Here is a 16,082-nt window from a genome sequence, read left to right on the forward strand (position 1 = left end):
ACCTGCAAAAACCTCTTATTTTATCCATATTTTTATTAACTACCACAAATAAGTATTGTGTTCTTGAACCATAATCTTTTGTAAATGTTACCAAGGCCTCTGCTGGGGAACGATCTGTTCGTTCCTCTGACAAAGATTTGTGTCCTCCCTGAAATACTCACATCAGCTTGAGTAAATGATGAGTCACTGTTTTCCAGGGAGGGTGCAGAGTAAATACACCTGCTCCTGCTCAATGTGCCTCTACCAGCCGGATGGAAATCTGCACTGCATGGAAATCACTGTATCTAATATAACCTATAACAAACACCCGAATATATAAGGAAACCCACCTTATTTCTTTAAAAGAATTTCCAACAAGTACAAAGGGATTCTCCAAAGCTTGTTTTACAGAGGACAACAGATATCTAGTTGGATTTTAAAGCCAACAATAGGTATAATATTATGATTTTAATAAAAAAAATTTATCTAGATATGTTTGCTTCCATGTTGACTGATTTTGAACGGATGAAACGTCCTATTAAGACTAAGAAGCAGTTTAAATTCACAATATTATCACATGAGGACATGTTACTGATCATTATTGAGTAATAACAGTTGTGAATCCTGTCTCCAGACCTTCATCTTGAACTTTAACCAACTTTTGTTTCTTCAGACCACATTTTCAGACTTTATCATCTGTTCTTCAGTTTTTGTGAATATTTAAAATATTTAAAATTCATCTCTAATTTGTCTTCTCAACTCACTCACTCATTTATTTTCTTCTGCTTAGTCAACAATATAAAATAGTGGGTCTATGATGTGTAAACTGATTGAAACATATTGGTTTGGACCTGCATCCTTTATGGTTGTGTACATACATTTGCAAATGTTGTACTTGTTGTGAATTTTTGGGTAATCACTTGAGCATTTGCATGGTGTTTTCATTCCTCTGGTTCATCTGTGCTCCTTACATGCTTTCAATGTAAGTAATGGGGAACAACATCCACTGTGCTTGATCTAAAAAGATTTATTTGAAAGTCCATTTGTGTAATTTAAAGACATAAATTTGATTTGTCTAATCCAGACAGCTGAAATCTCAGTATTCTGGATCTTGTCCACCATTTGAGGTGCATTAGGAAGAGAACTATGATCAGAAGGGATTATTACAGCAAACTAAACTTATTTAAACTCCAGCTCCAGAGGCACAGACGTACAAATGACCCACCAGCAGTTGTTTTACATCTCTTTGTGGTAGTGTTGAGTCTCTGTGTGACCTTTCACAGGTGAACCAAACTCTCAGGTGCCACTTGTCAGTTCCACATATGGACCTGGACTTCAGTATTCTGTCTGCACTGGAGAGGAAGCGAGCTCTGCTCCAGATGCAGCCTGAAACTCATATGCACTGATAGTATAAATACAATATAGTACAATATAATATGATCTGCTAATTCAATTTGTTTGACTTTATTTTAACTAAATGTCACTCAAGCTTCAGTATGGTGTGGGCCACTTCAGGCAAGGAGGCAGCCCTTCTGACCTTTCTGTGGCCCGGACAAAATGGATCTGAACTTCAAGTAGCATTGAACTACAGCCGTTCTTGCTATTTGCAACTGGTTTCTATATTTGCACGTGTTATGACTTTTTGTAGTAGTTGTATTCTTAATTTGCAGTGTGTGGAGCTCTCTCTGCCACTTAGGGATATGGCCCAAATAGCACAAAACTAATTGAGGCCACCTCTGGCACCTTTGATTGGCATGTGGTATTTCATGTGGTTTACTTGTGGCAAACAGGAACCAGTCTGGGCAAAAACAATTTAGCTTTGCAGGAAGGAAAAAAACAAATATAGTGCACCTGTTGTCAAATTAATGAAGTTGTTTTCTTAATTTGCAGTGTGTGGAGCTCTCTCTGCCACCGTAGAATAATGCCCAAATAGCACCAAACTAATTCAGGCCACCTCTGGGATCTTTGATTGACATGTGGTATTTCATGTGGTTTACTTGTGGCCACTTCTGGCAAACAGGAACCAGTCTGGGCCATAACAATTTTGCTTTGCAGGAAGGAAAACACAAATATATGATGGTATTTGTTTGTATGATACATTATTTGACGCCATGTGATGAAAGACACCAGAATACTGGTTTTAAAGGGCTGGTCCTGTGGTGGCGGGGCACAGGTGCAGCGGGGCTGACCCTCCTGCCCGGCGGAGCCGCGGCTCGTCCCACTGCGCCTGCGTCCCGCCGCACGCCGAGAGACCAACAGAGCAGCTATTGTTAGCCGAGGAGCCGCCAGCAGACTTTATCCCACACTCACCATCTACCTGCCGCAGACTGTCACCCAGGAGCCCCCGCCGAACACCGGAGGTCGAGCTCGGCGAGGAAAGGAGCCAGGGTGCGCGGAAGGGAGGAAGGAAAGACTCGGGAGGAAAGACACGGAGGAAAGAAGGAAGTAAACACGGACGGATCGACCGCTGGGGCTCGGGACTCAACAGGTACTTCGATGGTGTAACAGCGGCTCGGACCTTTTGCCTTTTTTACACGCCGGGGAAACACACGGAGAAACACACGCAGGAAGATGCCGCTGGGCCCGTGGAAGAAGAAGAACAAGTCGACGAAGGAGCACCTGGTGGACAACGAGGAGGTCGGCGGCGGACACGCAGGTGCCGGGAACCAGAGTAAATCCGCCGTGAACGGAGCGGGACTCCCGCCTCCACCTGCCAACCTGCGGCCCAAGCTGGTGTTCCACACACAGCTGGCGCACGGAAGTCCCACCGGCAGGATCGAGGGCTTCGCCAACGTCAAGGAGCTTTACTCCAAAATAGCCGAGGCGTTTAACATCAGCCCACCTGAGGTAAGAGGTCACCCGGGGTCAATGGGGACGGACGTGGAGGTGGTTTCGTGTTGCGTTCAGGGGTTAAAAGCTCTGTTTTCCTCGCGGTACCTGAAGGGCTCACGCAGATTTGTTTCCAGACTTTTACTAAGTGCTCAGGGCCGGATTAACCTCCTGGGGGGCGACGGGGCAAATATGTGTCGTAGGGGCCCCTCTTGACCCCCACTGTAGTCGGCGGTGTTGTTGTTTTCCAAGACAGCCACAGACCAACCAGAACGACTGATCTGAAATCTCAATTATATTAATTGGATAGAAGATTTATAGCAAATTAATCCCCCCAAAGTTTCCTTATTTGTTTATCTGACGGGGACCATGCTTATTAATCAACAGCAAAATGAGTGTAAATGAGCCAGAGGAACCTCAACGGGCTCATCTTCATCTGTTGTCCCTGGCAAGCTTTTAAAATGGCCACCTAAAATTAACATAAACTGCGTTGTTATAGTCAACACATACAATAGCAATACATACAGAGTAATATTCAGACAGGTAAGTTCAAAGAGTTGTTGGTTGGTTGTTGTTTTTGTAACAATCTTTATACCTTAGTGAGCAGAAAGTTTTGGTCAACCAAACCATTTAGTAAGTGAGTAAACAAGTAATTCAAGTTTATTTATTATAGCATCTCTCTCAGACCAAAGTCCCAAAGTGCTTCACATGCATTAAAACACCAGAAAGTAGTAATACGCTATGAATATACAAGAAAAACAACAACAACAACAACGCATTGATTCAAACACTACAATGAACATGGTGAGACAAAAGCCAATGTGAATAAATGGGTTATCAGTTGTTGTGAATAGGGGAGAGACTAGTCCCTTTGTCTGGACTGACCTCTAAACCATTGACCAAAGTGGACGTATGCTTCACTTAAAATAAGAGTTAGTTAGAGTTCACCAGATGCACATTTACAACCAGAACAATAGCCGACCCCTTAAAAAACCATGTTAAGGGTCAGAATTGGGCTTGAATTAGATGAATAAGGCGTTATGTTCATCAAACAACCTGTTTTGAAAGTTGTTTTTATATGTTTTTGACATTTTATACACTGAACAATAAATCTAATAAAATCAAAAGAAGATTGTCAGGCGAATTGATAAAAAAAGAAAGAATGAAATACAAAATATAATAATGACAGGTTAGGTCTTACACTTTGTGTTTGTATGCTGTTGTGATGCTAAATTTAAGACTACTACAGTCAAGGTTTGGGGTAAACAGATTTATAAGTGGCTTTCCTAGGGATTAATCCCATGGCGGCCATTAAGTTAAACTTTAATTGTGTCAAAGCTGGTCAGTGTTCACACAGGCACTCCCTGCCAACTCCCTCCCAGCCTGCGCAACCTCAGTACTCCACGACTGTATCCTCATTGTGTCAGTCACTGGATATCTGACAAATTGATTTTTAGGGAGTTTTGTTGTGGCCATTAGGCATCAGATTCCAGGTCTTGAAAGCAAAAGCAGGGTCTGGGCAGGCTGGTTCCTTTCCTAAAAGGAAAGTGTGAGCAGTATGTTTTGCTTCTGTCAGCCTGAACGTGACTTGATAGGCAGGCGAGCAGCCTGTTATCAGCCTGGTTTGGAGACATGAACTTCCTTCCCCTCTCGAAGCTGAGAGATACAGTTGCTTCTTTTAACAAGGGCAATAATTTGAAAGGAATTTCCTTTATTACTTTGTGGGGTTGGTCCACAGTGACGCAATATACTTCACATATACTGCAGTATGTTAACATTTGATCAGTGGAGGACTTCTTCTTTGATATTTCTGACTTGATTGCAGAAATGATCCTGAATGAGACTTAAACTCAGCTTTTTTTAAATGTTTGTACTTGTTCCATCATGTGTATCTGTCATTTTCATCATTTGCTATCTGTCTAGACTTGCCTGGGCCTTACGCCATGTTCTTTTCAAAGCATGAAACATACAGAGGAGTTGAATAGATTATGGATTTTAGATGATATTCAGAAGATCCTCTCACGGAGATTGTAAATGTGAATGTTGTTCTGTGGCTGGTTGTTGAACTTTGACCTACCTGTAGAAAGAGATCATATAAAGTACATGAAACAGTAAAGAAAATACTTTAGTGTTTGATTTGACAGTTGTCACAATGACAGAATGGATTTGTGTCTTTGATTAATGCCTCAGTTCCTTTCAAGTCGGCAGCAGAGAACAATAATATCCCAAATGTCAACATATCAAGCTGTGTTATTAAGCTGTTAATGTCACATTGACATCCTTTGCTTTATAGTTGCTGAAAAGTTTGCTTATGTGCATATATTCCCCTATTTAAAAACACAAATAGTTCTACACACACTAAGACAAATAGATAGAGGGAGGGGGTGATGTGATAATATTTGGACTCTACAGGTTTTACCACAGGAAGTCCCTCAGGTCCGGCTCAGGCACAGCCCCAAATCTCTAATCAGATAACCCGTCCTGGCCACAGCCAGAGGCATCCCTGAGGACCCTGGGGGTCAGATCTGCCCAGGGCCTCCTCCCTCCATAAAAACCACCCAGTATCACTGTGGTGCGCATGTTAGCCGGGTGTGACCTGTGTCACAATTTAAGCTTCCAAACAAAGCTCAGCTCTTCAGGGATAAAGCAGAGAGTCACATTTTTAATGGGATACCTGTAAGTAGAGCTGGGTACTGGTGCCAATACGAAACGTAAATGTTGCTACTGGTTCCAAATTTGTGCTTTTGGATTATGTTAAGAAGCGTTTCTAATATTTTGTTCTCCCATTTACGTATCAGTGGGGGAAAAGTAAATGTTGAAACACCTCCCATTAAAACGCTGTGCAGTTCAACAGCAGCATATCCTCGATAATGACCGACACTTCCCCAAAGACTTCCAACAAAAACAAGGGAGGATATTCTGCAGGTCTGTTCTTATGAGACTGCATTTATTTAAGCTACGTGTACCTAATAAACTGGTAACTCAGTGTATGTACACTGGATATAACAACCTGACCGCTCCCCGTAAAGTCAATGGGTTATAAACCCCACCTCCTCCATGTTAGTGTATGGGACATTCTCTGTGGTTCTTATCACACTGTTTGTCCAAGTGCTCATTTTTTCTTAATATTTTGTTTTGATTCGTTACTTCATGCTATAAAAACAGGGTGAAATGATGTGATTGACAGCTAACACAACTCCAACCCCGATAGCTAATGCATCGGCTCCAGGTCCAAATGCACAGGATATTTGCATGTAGGCTCATTTTCCATACCGGTGCCCCAGCTGTACAGAAACCATGACGGTGGCTGTTTGTAAACGAGTGTCTCTTTCACGCTGGGGTAACACGAGTGCTCGGCTGCAGCCTGATAATAATTATGTAATGAACAATGGTTGTTGTCTTCCTGGTCTATAATGGGTTAAAGACTGCTCTCCAAACAGACATCACATTGCATCTAAGCATGTGTGGATTGACTGAGCATCTATTGTTGTGTCTTAATTAGACAGTAGACCTTCTTGTTCAGTGCAGCCCAGAGTCAGTACTGGAAGGAATTTGTGTGAGTGAAATAAACTGGTGTCTGAATTATAATTATAACTAAATGCAACACAAGCAAAGCGAGTGAAGGCTTTACAGTGCAAACAGGACATGTATTGTGTAGACTCAGTTCATTCCCTGTTATCTCAGCCAGCAGTACATCATGGAGCGCTGGATGGGAGGTTCCATGTGCTCCCTCTGCTCAGGTGAAAGTCTGGTTATTGTCCTGACAGCTGCAGAGTTTGAGGTGTGGCTCTTTGACTTTGCTTCGTGTCCACCTGCCCCCCCCCCCCCCCCCCCCCGCACTCACAGAAAGCTGCACAGCCATTTGCCTACATTTTGAATATGTGGGCTGCAGTCGTGTGACACGTTTTGTTTTGTGGTTGTAATTCCCATGTTTTGCAGCCAGACATTTCTTATTGGGGGGGGGATATGGTGAAACAATCTCATTTGAGCTTTAGTCTGCAGTTAGTATTAGCCGAGCTGCTGCACTCACTTCCTAGACGGTGTAAAAGCCAAGCAAGCAAGCGTCCGGATGAATTACAGTGAAGGCTAACCAGACTTAACTGCACCGGGAGACTTATTAAGTGAGAGGCCGCTTAGATCCATCAGCACACGGGCTTGAGCGACTGGTTAAAGCTGTAAATCCATTTTGGTTCCGTGGGAAACAGTTTGGTCAGAAAACCCTCAGGGGATTTCTGACGTGCAGCAGCATGACTAAAATAACTATACCCACATTTAGTGAACCTGTACAATTCAATGCCGACGATACCACCTTTTAATAATTCAAATCAACACTTATTATTGATGCTGCACTTAGTAGTTATTTGTTTACTATTAAAATTTAATAGAATATTCTCCCCTCATGTTTTGTAAAGATATAGGAACATGACTTCCTGTCAAACCTGCACATTATTATCACATTATTATCTTTGTAAAGGTAGAAATTATGGCTGACATGTTGTTTGTGGTCACTAAGTGTATATCACAATAAAGCAAATGAATGTACTTAGTTCATTATTCAATACATAATTGTCTGATTGATGTTCAGAGCAATGACGTGTTTCCTTTTTGTCCAAAGCCATAATTAGATTTGGTTCCTCAATCCTGAAAAGGAACGTACATCGAATATGAAAAACTGGAACCATAAAATTACTTCAGCATTTATTTGAATATGGAAATGATTACCTCGGGATATTTTTGCCTATAACATGACTTGTATAACCTTAAATATACATAATTCAAATATTTTAAAACAAATGTGTTTTTAAAACAAATTAGTGGGATCATTTTAATAAATTGAAAAGAAATGCTGTGGTTTTCCAAGTTATTATTTCCCTTGTCATAATTTTAATGATTTTTCCCAGTGGAGACCATTGTTGTTTTGTGTGTGTGTGTGTGTGTGTGTGTTATATCGTATTAATACAAATTATATCACATTCTGGTTTATCCTGCGGCCTGATGTCGGTGAACATGGTTACTGGTAATTCCATATATAATAAGCAAGTGAGAGTGAACCTTTGTGCCTGTGTGCACACCGCACGACTGAGGGAAAACAACACACTAACGAGGAGTGTGTGAAGCTGCAGAAACAGACCTCAGGTGTGTGTGTGTTTGTGACTGGACCGGATTTCATTGTTATTTCATTGCTTGTTTACCAGAAGTGATGCAGAGGAAAGTCGTGATGTACCAGAGGAGAGTTTCACCTCCTGCTCTGCTGTGACAGTAGAAATTAGTCTTTCTTGAGGCTGTAAACAGCTGCTTTTTGTCTTTTGTCTCATAACAACACAGTTACACCAGGTTTACTTCATTAAATCAGGTTTATTTAAGTTTTTGTTTGTAAGGAAACTGGCAGTGATTTAAAGTGGGGGTGTCATCAGTGGGTTCTGTCATCCTTTGCTGTGATACGACTTCAAGGTGTCAGCTAAACATGATGCTAAGGCTACATCCACATTACAAAGTTTAAGTTTTAAAACGCATCTCTTTTGAAACACTACTCTTTTTCAAACATCTAAAACTGAGAAGTTTGGAAACGCTGCTGGACCCGTTTTAGTTTGAAAAACGTCTTTCGCTTCCTGATTGGTTCTTAACTGTTTGGACCCAGATCGTTTGAGTTTGAAAACCTCATATGAAAACATACTGTTATGGATGTAGTGTCATCAGACGATACCATGGATGTATTCAGTTGTAACCCGCATGGCATCTAACAGTTTGGGTGAATGAACTCAACTAGTTTGTGATTTGAATGATTTCATTTACTTTTTCCAAGCAAATAAATCCAATTTCGAAACCTCCAGGAAAAGTTGTCTAATTAGCTATAAGCCATGAAAACATGTGTGCTGTCTATTTTTTTTATATTTAAATCATATATAAATCATTTTAAACATCTTGTATTGTTTTCAGTCTAAAGCATCCGCACATAATCCATATGTCAACACTTTTTTAAACACACTGATCCCAGCTGCTGTGACAGGGCTCTCTATGAAACGGTCATTATTATATCACGTCCGCAGTCAGGTAAATGATTCCACTGGCTGAAACGCTGATGAATGCGATTTCCTGTTTAAAACTCGGCCACACCCCAATACACACAGCTTAGATCAGCAGTCCCTGGTAACTACTAAAACACGTCATGCGGAAATAACAGCAGATGAACTCCGGAGATGGGGAGTAACATGTTTCACTGATGCACACGAGTGTCTCCCCACTCTGATATTCTCTGTTGAATCTTTCTAAAAACCTCTTCAGTCATTAAAAGAGCAGTTGAAGAGGCAGTTAATGGAATGTGTGGTTCAGCTTTGAGTCGTCACTGTTTTAAATGCAGGGGAATATTTCAGAGGGAGCTCCAGTGTATTTATCAAGCTTCACTTTTCTGCCGACACAGGATTTCTAATTTAACTGTATAGAGAGTTAACGTAGGTGGAGATTAACTGGCTGCACTATATTATCATTATTATTGTACAATGTCCGCTGTATTCCCTTTTGAGCTGCTGAACTATTTGCATTACTAAAGTACAGTGACAAAACTGTCACTGTACTTTAGTGATTATGTTGCACTGCTACAGTCGTAAGGAATTAGAAAAAAAGTTACAATAATAAAAGGAATGAAGTTTGAGGCTGAACTCTCAATGTTTCAGGTTGATAAATTTAATTTGTGTTCAAACTTTCCGTTGCTGCTGCTCCTCTTTTCAGCCTCTGTCTGAAACACCTGTTTTTGGCTCCCCCCTTACGATAACTCTGTTGTGATTGGTCAGCTACTTCAAGCAAGTGTTGGAAATGACGATTTACCTGGCTTTGTTAGGGGGCGTGTCAGACTAGCTGTAAGGCGTGCGTCATACAAATATATTGAGTGACATCACAATGATGAGGAGGTGTAGTCCGGACTACTGACGAGGTGTTTCAAGAGGGACAGGAGTCTGAGGGACAGGAGGGGGAGGAGTCTGAGGGGGAGGAGTCTGAGGGACATGAGCTATCTGCGAACTTTGGACTTTTCAATTAGACATCAGATACCAGGTTACCCATCTAATACCAATGCACTACTAACCCTGCATGGAAGGGATGATGCGTTGATTGTTTTATAGCAAGTATATAAACTAGTAATCACCTATTACTCACGGCTCAAAAAACAGTATCATAGATATTTATGGTGCTGGTGTCAGTGTTGGAACATCTCTGTTGTTAACGTTGCAGACTTTCATACATAAAAACCTATACAACACATCTGAGGAAAGACAAATGTCTCCTTTAATGCTAAGATGGTCAATATAGCGATAACAGAAACTTACATATAGCACCTTTAAGCAGCATAAAGTGTAAATATGTAAGTAATGTACAAATACTTTGGAATTAACTTAAGGGCAGTATTTGAAAAAATGCAGTTACATTCCACCTGTCGACTTTGATGAATTACTTTTCATTTACACCGGCTGAGCAGAAACTGACAGAACCTAATGCCTATCCTCATATAGTCATGCATACCTTATAGTTTTATTAATATATATATATATATATATATATATATATAAAGTCTCGCTCATTGAATCTGTGACCTTTGCTCTGTGCGTGATGTTGTATCACTGCTCATTTACAACTCAAGTTTTAAAAGACTGATATTATATCTAAAAAAATGGAATAATAGAGGATCTCTTTATTTCAGGACAAAGCAGTAATTTATGAACTGTTGTGGGAAACCTTCATTTATACACATCTTCACTTCACTGAAGGCTCTGAACTCGTTATTTTTCATTCTTCTTTTGAAAGTGTTGCCCTCAGACATGACCCTGGTCCTGGTCCTGAGTGATGCTCCCCAGATTGCAGTGCATCTCCTTCCACTTGCCCTTTTCCAATGTGGTTATCAAGGCGTTGTGCAGACAGTGGGCTGTGAAGTGTCTGTTCCTGTGAGGTCATTGGAGGAGAGACACGTCGCTGCAGTGTGAGGCGCCGCTCTCTGCCCCCCCCCCCCCCCCCAAGCGACACCCGGCGGTGCGAACGAGCTGTGGCCGTCAGCCCAGCCGGAGGAGAGGAGCGGGGCTGAGAGCTGCTTGAGCTGCAGAGAAGCGGCTTAATGCAGTCGGCCGTCTTGGTTACCGTGCTGTAGGCGTCCGCTTGCCGTTCCTCCCACTCACTCTTGGGTAATAACCTGGCCTGGGGCGGGGGCGGGGTGTCTGTTATGGAGAAGAAAGAAAGAAAGAGAGACATCAATTCAGCTACAGTTCACCCTTTCCTCGCCGCACACACAGATCCCCTCCTCTAACCTCCAGTCTCTCTCCCTTTGCCTTTTCCTCAAGCGGCCTCCTCTCCATTATAATCCCATTCTTTAATAGTCCAGTATCCCCAGGCAACGCATGAGGCCTTGTCAGCTGTGTGTGTGTGTGTGTGTGTGTGAGTGTGTGTGTCAGTGTGTGTGACAGAACAGCACTTGTTGTTGCTCATGGCCCAGACAAGGCATTCCTCGCTGCTAGAGCCTGATTGGTGCACAAAGGTCGTCTTCCTGATGAACCGGTGCGAATCATTCCCTTTCGACGGTGCAACCCCGGAAGTCGACCTCCAAATCTCTGTGTTTCTCAAAGTCCTACTAGGAAGCGTGATTTTTATATACAGGCACATCTGAGTAGGTTTATCTGACTAACAGAAGCTATGAATAAGAGTAGAACATATTAATACCTGTCGTCCTCTGTCTCGCTGAGTCAGAGCAGAATGAATGATTCACAACCGGTTTACTCCTCGTCCCAGGTGTCATCTGTCGTGTCTCTGTTTTTATGCATCGTTTAATATGGACACTTGTGAATCTGGGTGATCACGTTTCTGTGTCTCTGTGTCCTGCCAAGATGTTGCAGCCACACGGTGTGAAGCCAGATTTTTTCCGTTTTCTGGCAGAGGAGGAAAGGTCATTTTCCCCTTTGGCCTCATCACTGTCTGGTTCCAGCCCCGGGGCCTAGAACACAGCTCAGTTAAATCCACAGATTTAGACTGATGACACCCCGGGGTGGAAGAGGACATAACTGCATAACTTACCCCGCTGCCCCCTGATGATTCCTGTATTTAGCTTTCTGACGCAGCACTTTGTCATCCACACCTTTTTATTTTTGAATCTGGCTCAGTTTTCACACTGTGACTAAAATCAGAGATCATTTTTTTTAACTGTGCATAAGAGATTCAGGTTTTTTCTGGGCGATTCCTTCACAGTTTCAGAGCCTAAAAGACAAATGAGTAATCAACATTCTGATTTCTATTTGCTTATTAGAAAGCTCTTATGGTCTTTTCAAATGTATTTAGCATAACCATTTGACTGTGTGTATTTCTTGCCTTTTTTTTAACATATTCTTAATTTGTAAATGTCTTGGCACAGATCATGTTCTGCACCCTGAACACCCACAAGATCGACATGGACAAGCTGCTGGGGGGGCAGATCGGCCTGGAGGATTTCATCTTCGCCCACATCAAAGGAATCAAGAAGGAGGTAGAAATTCATAAAACCGAGGACGCTCTCGGCCTCACCATCACCGACAACGGAGCAGGCTACTCTTTCATAAAGGTGAGGACGTATATTATTCTTTATATTAATTCATTTAAATGTTATGATCACACATCATGAGAAACCAAAGAGAGATTTTGACCCGCCATCCAATAAACCATAATTTCTGATGGGAGCCACACAAAACAGGATAATTCCTCATAGAACCAGTAATGGCTCAGTGTCTATAAAAAAGTAGTGAAAGGATCATGTAGCTGTTATTAATCCTGTCACTGATCAATACTGAACTGATAGAAAGGATTAATGAATAAAACATAATTATTATCCATCAAGAGAGAACAGTGTACTCATCAAAAAAAACCGACACAACTGTAACAAAAAAACATAATAAAACATAACCATTCACAAGTAAGAAATACAGATAAAATACATTTTCTCTCAGATTTATTTATTTATAATAAAAATCTGATTATACAAGTAAAGTGAAGAATAAATTATTAAATAATTTAAGGAAAATACTCAAATCTTTCATATTCAATTTAACATGCTCTTTCTATGTATGTTCAAAACAGCAGCTGCCATATGGATATTCTACAGTGTAATAACTTGTGTGCATGACGGCCATACTTGTTTTGACAAAGTTTCTTTAAGAATTCATGCTCCAGCCTGTCTGTTGTCCTCTGAGTCTCTTATTAATTCTCAGAACAAACTGCTCACATGTGCCATCATGTGATTCTGAAGCTGCACTGCACCTTGATAAACTGTCTCTGGGATCAGTTCTGAGAGGCTGCTGCACCACAGGAGCTCCTGAGGAGATAAAGTCAAACCGGCCCAACTGGCCATAGATCAGTTTACTAGTCGTTGAAGCTTTTTAATTCCTATACAAAAATAAGCATTGTTATTTATCTTTCATTGTCTTTCAGTTACATTGGTCACTGATGTGTCTTTCTGCTGTGCTTCCCCCCCCTCTCTCTCCTCACGGCAGCGTATCAAAGAGGGCAGTGTTGTGGACGGGGTGAAGGTGATCGGCGTGGGCGACCACATAGAGTGCATCAACGGGCGAAACATCGTCGGGATCCGACATTACGAGGTCGCCCGCATGCTGAAAGAGCTGACCAAAGACAAAGCCTTCACACTCAAGCTGGTGGAGCCCATGAAGGCCTTCGGTGAGTGAGAAACCAGATACAGAAGAGGAGGACACTCGAGCATCAACACATTATCTTTCTTAATTACTGTTTCAACTCTAAAACAATCAGTCTTAGAAGCTGTAGCTGAAAAATAATCAGAAACCGGACGGGGGTCATGTCTCAGTTGTTGGAGGTGGTGTTCGTCCTAATCATTAGAAGAAAACATTATCAGTTAATCTGAGGGTTGTTGTCTTGATTAGTTGATTAATAATTAATCCATGACGTTTAATAAATGGCATTAACAGTTCCTGGGAGCCGCATGATCTCTTCTGTTGTGTCCGACTAACCTTTCAAGATATATTTAGACATTAAGTTTACTCTAAAATGCAGGAACAATTTTAATCTGACAATATTTGTGTGTTTTTGCTCAAAAGGGTTTGGGTTAAAGGGTATGTAGCGATTATCTGAATACGTTGATGTTCTAGTTTGTCATATACACATATAAACCATATAGATGCTATAGTCTGTAAAAAATACAACATAGTGCTTCTGCTCTGATTGATAGAAATGCTCGAGCCCAGGTCGAAGGGTGCCAAACCTGCCAGTGAGAACAAAGTCGGGACGGGGAAGGGGACGCTGAGACTCCGCTCCAAGGGCCCAGCTACTGTGGAGGACGAGGTGAGTGTCTCTGCATAATCCCACTGAGACCTGGATGTGACAGCTCAAGTAGCAGTGGGTGAGGGTTTATGTAAATTCATTCCACTTCACTGTCCCTATCGTTATGAGGATTTGTATTGTGAGTGTCCTCTACTGGGAGAACGAGCTGTATTCTCCCTTTGGACATTTTAATGAGGAATATATTTTAGGAAGATACACACACAGACAGGGATATATACAGTTTGATGAAAATGTACAACATCGTGGGAAAGATGAACGAATCACAACCAAAGTGAACAAACTGAATGACTTGTTTGTGTTTTCCCAGCCGACAGAATTTGAGGAGAAGGCGGTGAAGAAAGTGGACGACCTGCTGGAGAACTACATGGGCATCAGAGACACTGAGCTCGGTGAGAGATAACGTTCCCTCCAACATAATGATCTGCGGTTCTTTTCGATGATGTGATATAGAAAGTGGGATCCATCTTGTATCTGCTGTAGCTCCTCCTGTAGTGAGTTATCTGCTCCTCTCTCTCTCCAGCTGCCACGATGGTCGAGGTCGGCCGCGACAAGAAGAACCCGGACGAGTTCGCCATGGCGCTGGACGAGACCCTCGGGGACTTTGCTTTCCCGGATGAGTTTGTCTTCGACGTGTGGGGCGCCATCGGTGACGCCAAGCAGGGGAGATTCTAAGTTTCTTGCCTCTCCAAACCCCCACACACACACACACACACACACACACACACACACACACACACACACACACACACACACACACACACTCCCTCCTCCCCCATCTCACCTCTTCTAATCCTCAGAAGCCGACTGGACAAACTTCAACCTGCACAAACAGCGGTGGACAAAGTGTCTACCACCATCACCTAGTTGTTAGGTGTAGCTTTGCACTTGGGTGGAGAATCTGTGAGAGTCCACTTCGGCTTAATCGGATCATGTAAAGAATTTCACATGTCGGGGGGGCGGTGTAATCTTGGAACGATGTCCACGACATGTGGATTTCAGTTTCACACACTGGACCTGCCTCTCGTGTACAGAGGTGTTGGGGATTCATCCAGATGTTGTCTTGAACTCACGTACGTCCCACGAGAGGCCGGATCCCTCCACCTGCACCTGATGCTATTCCTCAGTCAAACCAGTTAGACTAGTCAACAGTGACTCATCACACTGGTTGTAAATGGTACGTGCACGACCTTAAACTGTAAAAACAATCACACGGTTTTAATCATTCTTTGCAGCTGTGTCATTTTAAGTATACAGATGTGTCACATAGCTTTTTATAGGCTCTTTTTATATGTGAAAGTGCTGCTGATTTTCTAGCAGCAGCATAGTGTAATTCTAGTGATTGTAGCGATGTCTCTCTCCCGTCTTTTGAAATCTTTTAGATGAGCTCGTGGTAGAGAAACGTTACTTTACCTTGTGATTCTCTCTGTGCCCTTAAACGTCTCAGCGTGAGCCTTGCGTCCATCCGTCAGAGACCGAGCAATAAAGAGGGGGTTTTATCTTTAAATGCCTTTTTATCAGGGTTTGACAACACATTCCACCAACATTCCTCCTGTTGTTTCTAGTCTGTTAACATGTCAGGAATAGACGGTTTATTTCCTGTAATTTATTTTATCGTGAAAAATCAAGATGCTGTCAGACATTTTGTGCGCCGGGAGGTGGAAGCCATTTTTTAGGCGGCGTCTGGAATGGGATCAATGTCAATCCGATGTCTTAAATAACTGCACTATTTAAAATCACTGTCAAACTGAATTTAAATAGTGACTTGATTAGTGTCGTCCGCTGATGTTTTAACTGTCCACGGCAGTTGTTTGTTGTTTATTGTTTGACGAACCATAAGGGATCACTATTGTTAATAGACAATAAAATTTCATATAGTTATCACTGCCGTGTCATTATTGCTCACAAGTTAATTTGTTATTTGATGATATAGAAAATGGGGGGGAAACTTCATGATTGACTCG

General features: G+C 42.0%; 1 protein-coding gene across 1 annotated transcript; it reads left to right on the forward strand.

Annotated features, from left to right (window-relative positions):
* Positions 1 to 2,211: 2,211 nt before the first annotated feature.
* Positions 2,212 to 15,999, forward strand: gipc2 (GIPC PDZ domain containing family, member 2). The gene is made up of 6 exons (XM_053437647.1): positions 2,212 to 2,826; positions 12,191 to 12,376; positions 13,302 to 13,482; positions 14,009 to 14,121; positions 14,429 to 14,510; positions 14,642 to 15,999. Exons 1-6 carry the CDS (start codon positions 2,551 to 2,553, stop codon positions 14,791 to 14,793), a joined length of 990 nt encoding a protein of 329 aa, XP_053293622.1. The 5' UTR covers positions 2,212 to 2,550; the 3' UTR covers positions 14,794 to 15,999.
* The last annotated feature ends 83 nt before the right edge of the window (positions 16,000 to 16,082 follow it).

Source organism: Pleuronectes platessa, chromosome 13 (assembly GCF_947347685.1).
Source record: "Pleuronectes platessa chromosome 13, fPlePla1.1, whole genome shotgun sequence".
In the NCBI taxonomy this organism is placed as follows: domain Eukaryota; kingdom Metazoa; phylum Chordata; class Actinopteri; order Pleuronectiformes; family Pleuronectidae; genus Pleuronectes; species Pleuronectes platessa.

Excerpts from the sequence above, each read along its gene's own strand:
- gipc2 (XM_053437647.1), top strand. The coding sequence starts at position 2,551 with ATGCCGCTGGGCCCGTGGAAGAAGAAGAACAAGTCGACGAAGGAGCAC. Across the intron at positions 13,483-14,008 it reads GGAGCCCATGAAGGCCTTCG|AAATGCTCGAGCCCAGGTCG; the intron begins GTGAGTGAGAAA and ends TCTGATTGATAG. Across the intron at positions 14,511-14,641 it reads CATCAGAGACACTGAGCTCG|CTGCCACGATGGTCGAGGTC; the intron begins GTGAGAGATAAC and ends CTCTCTCTCCAG.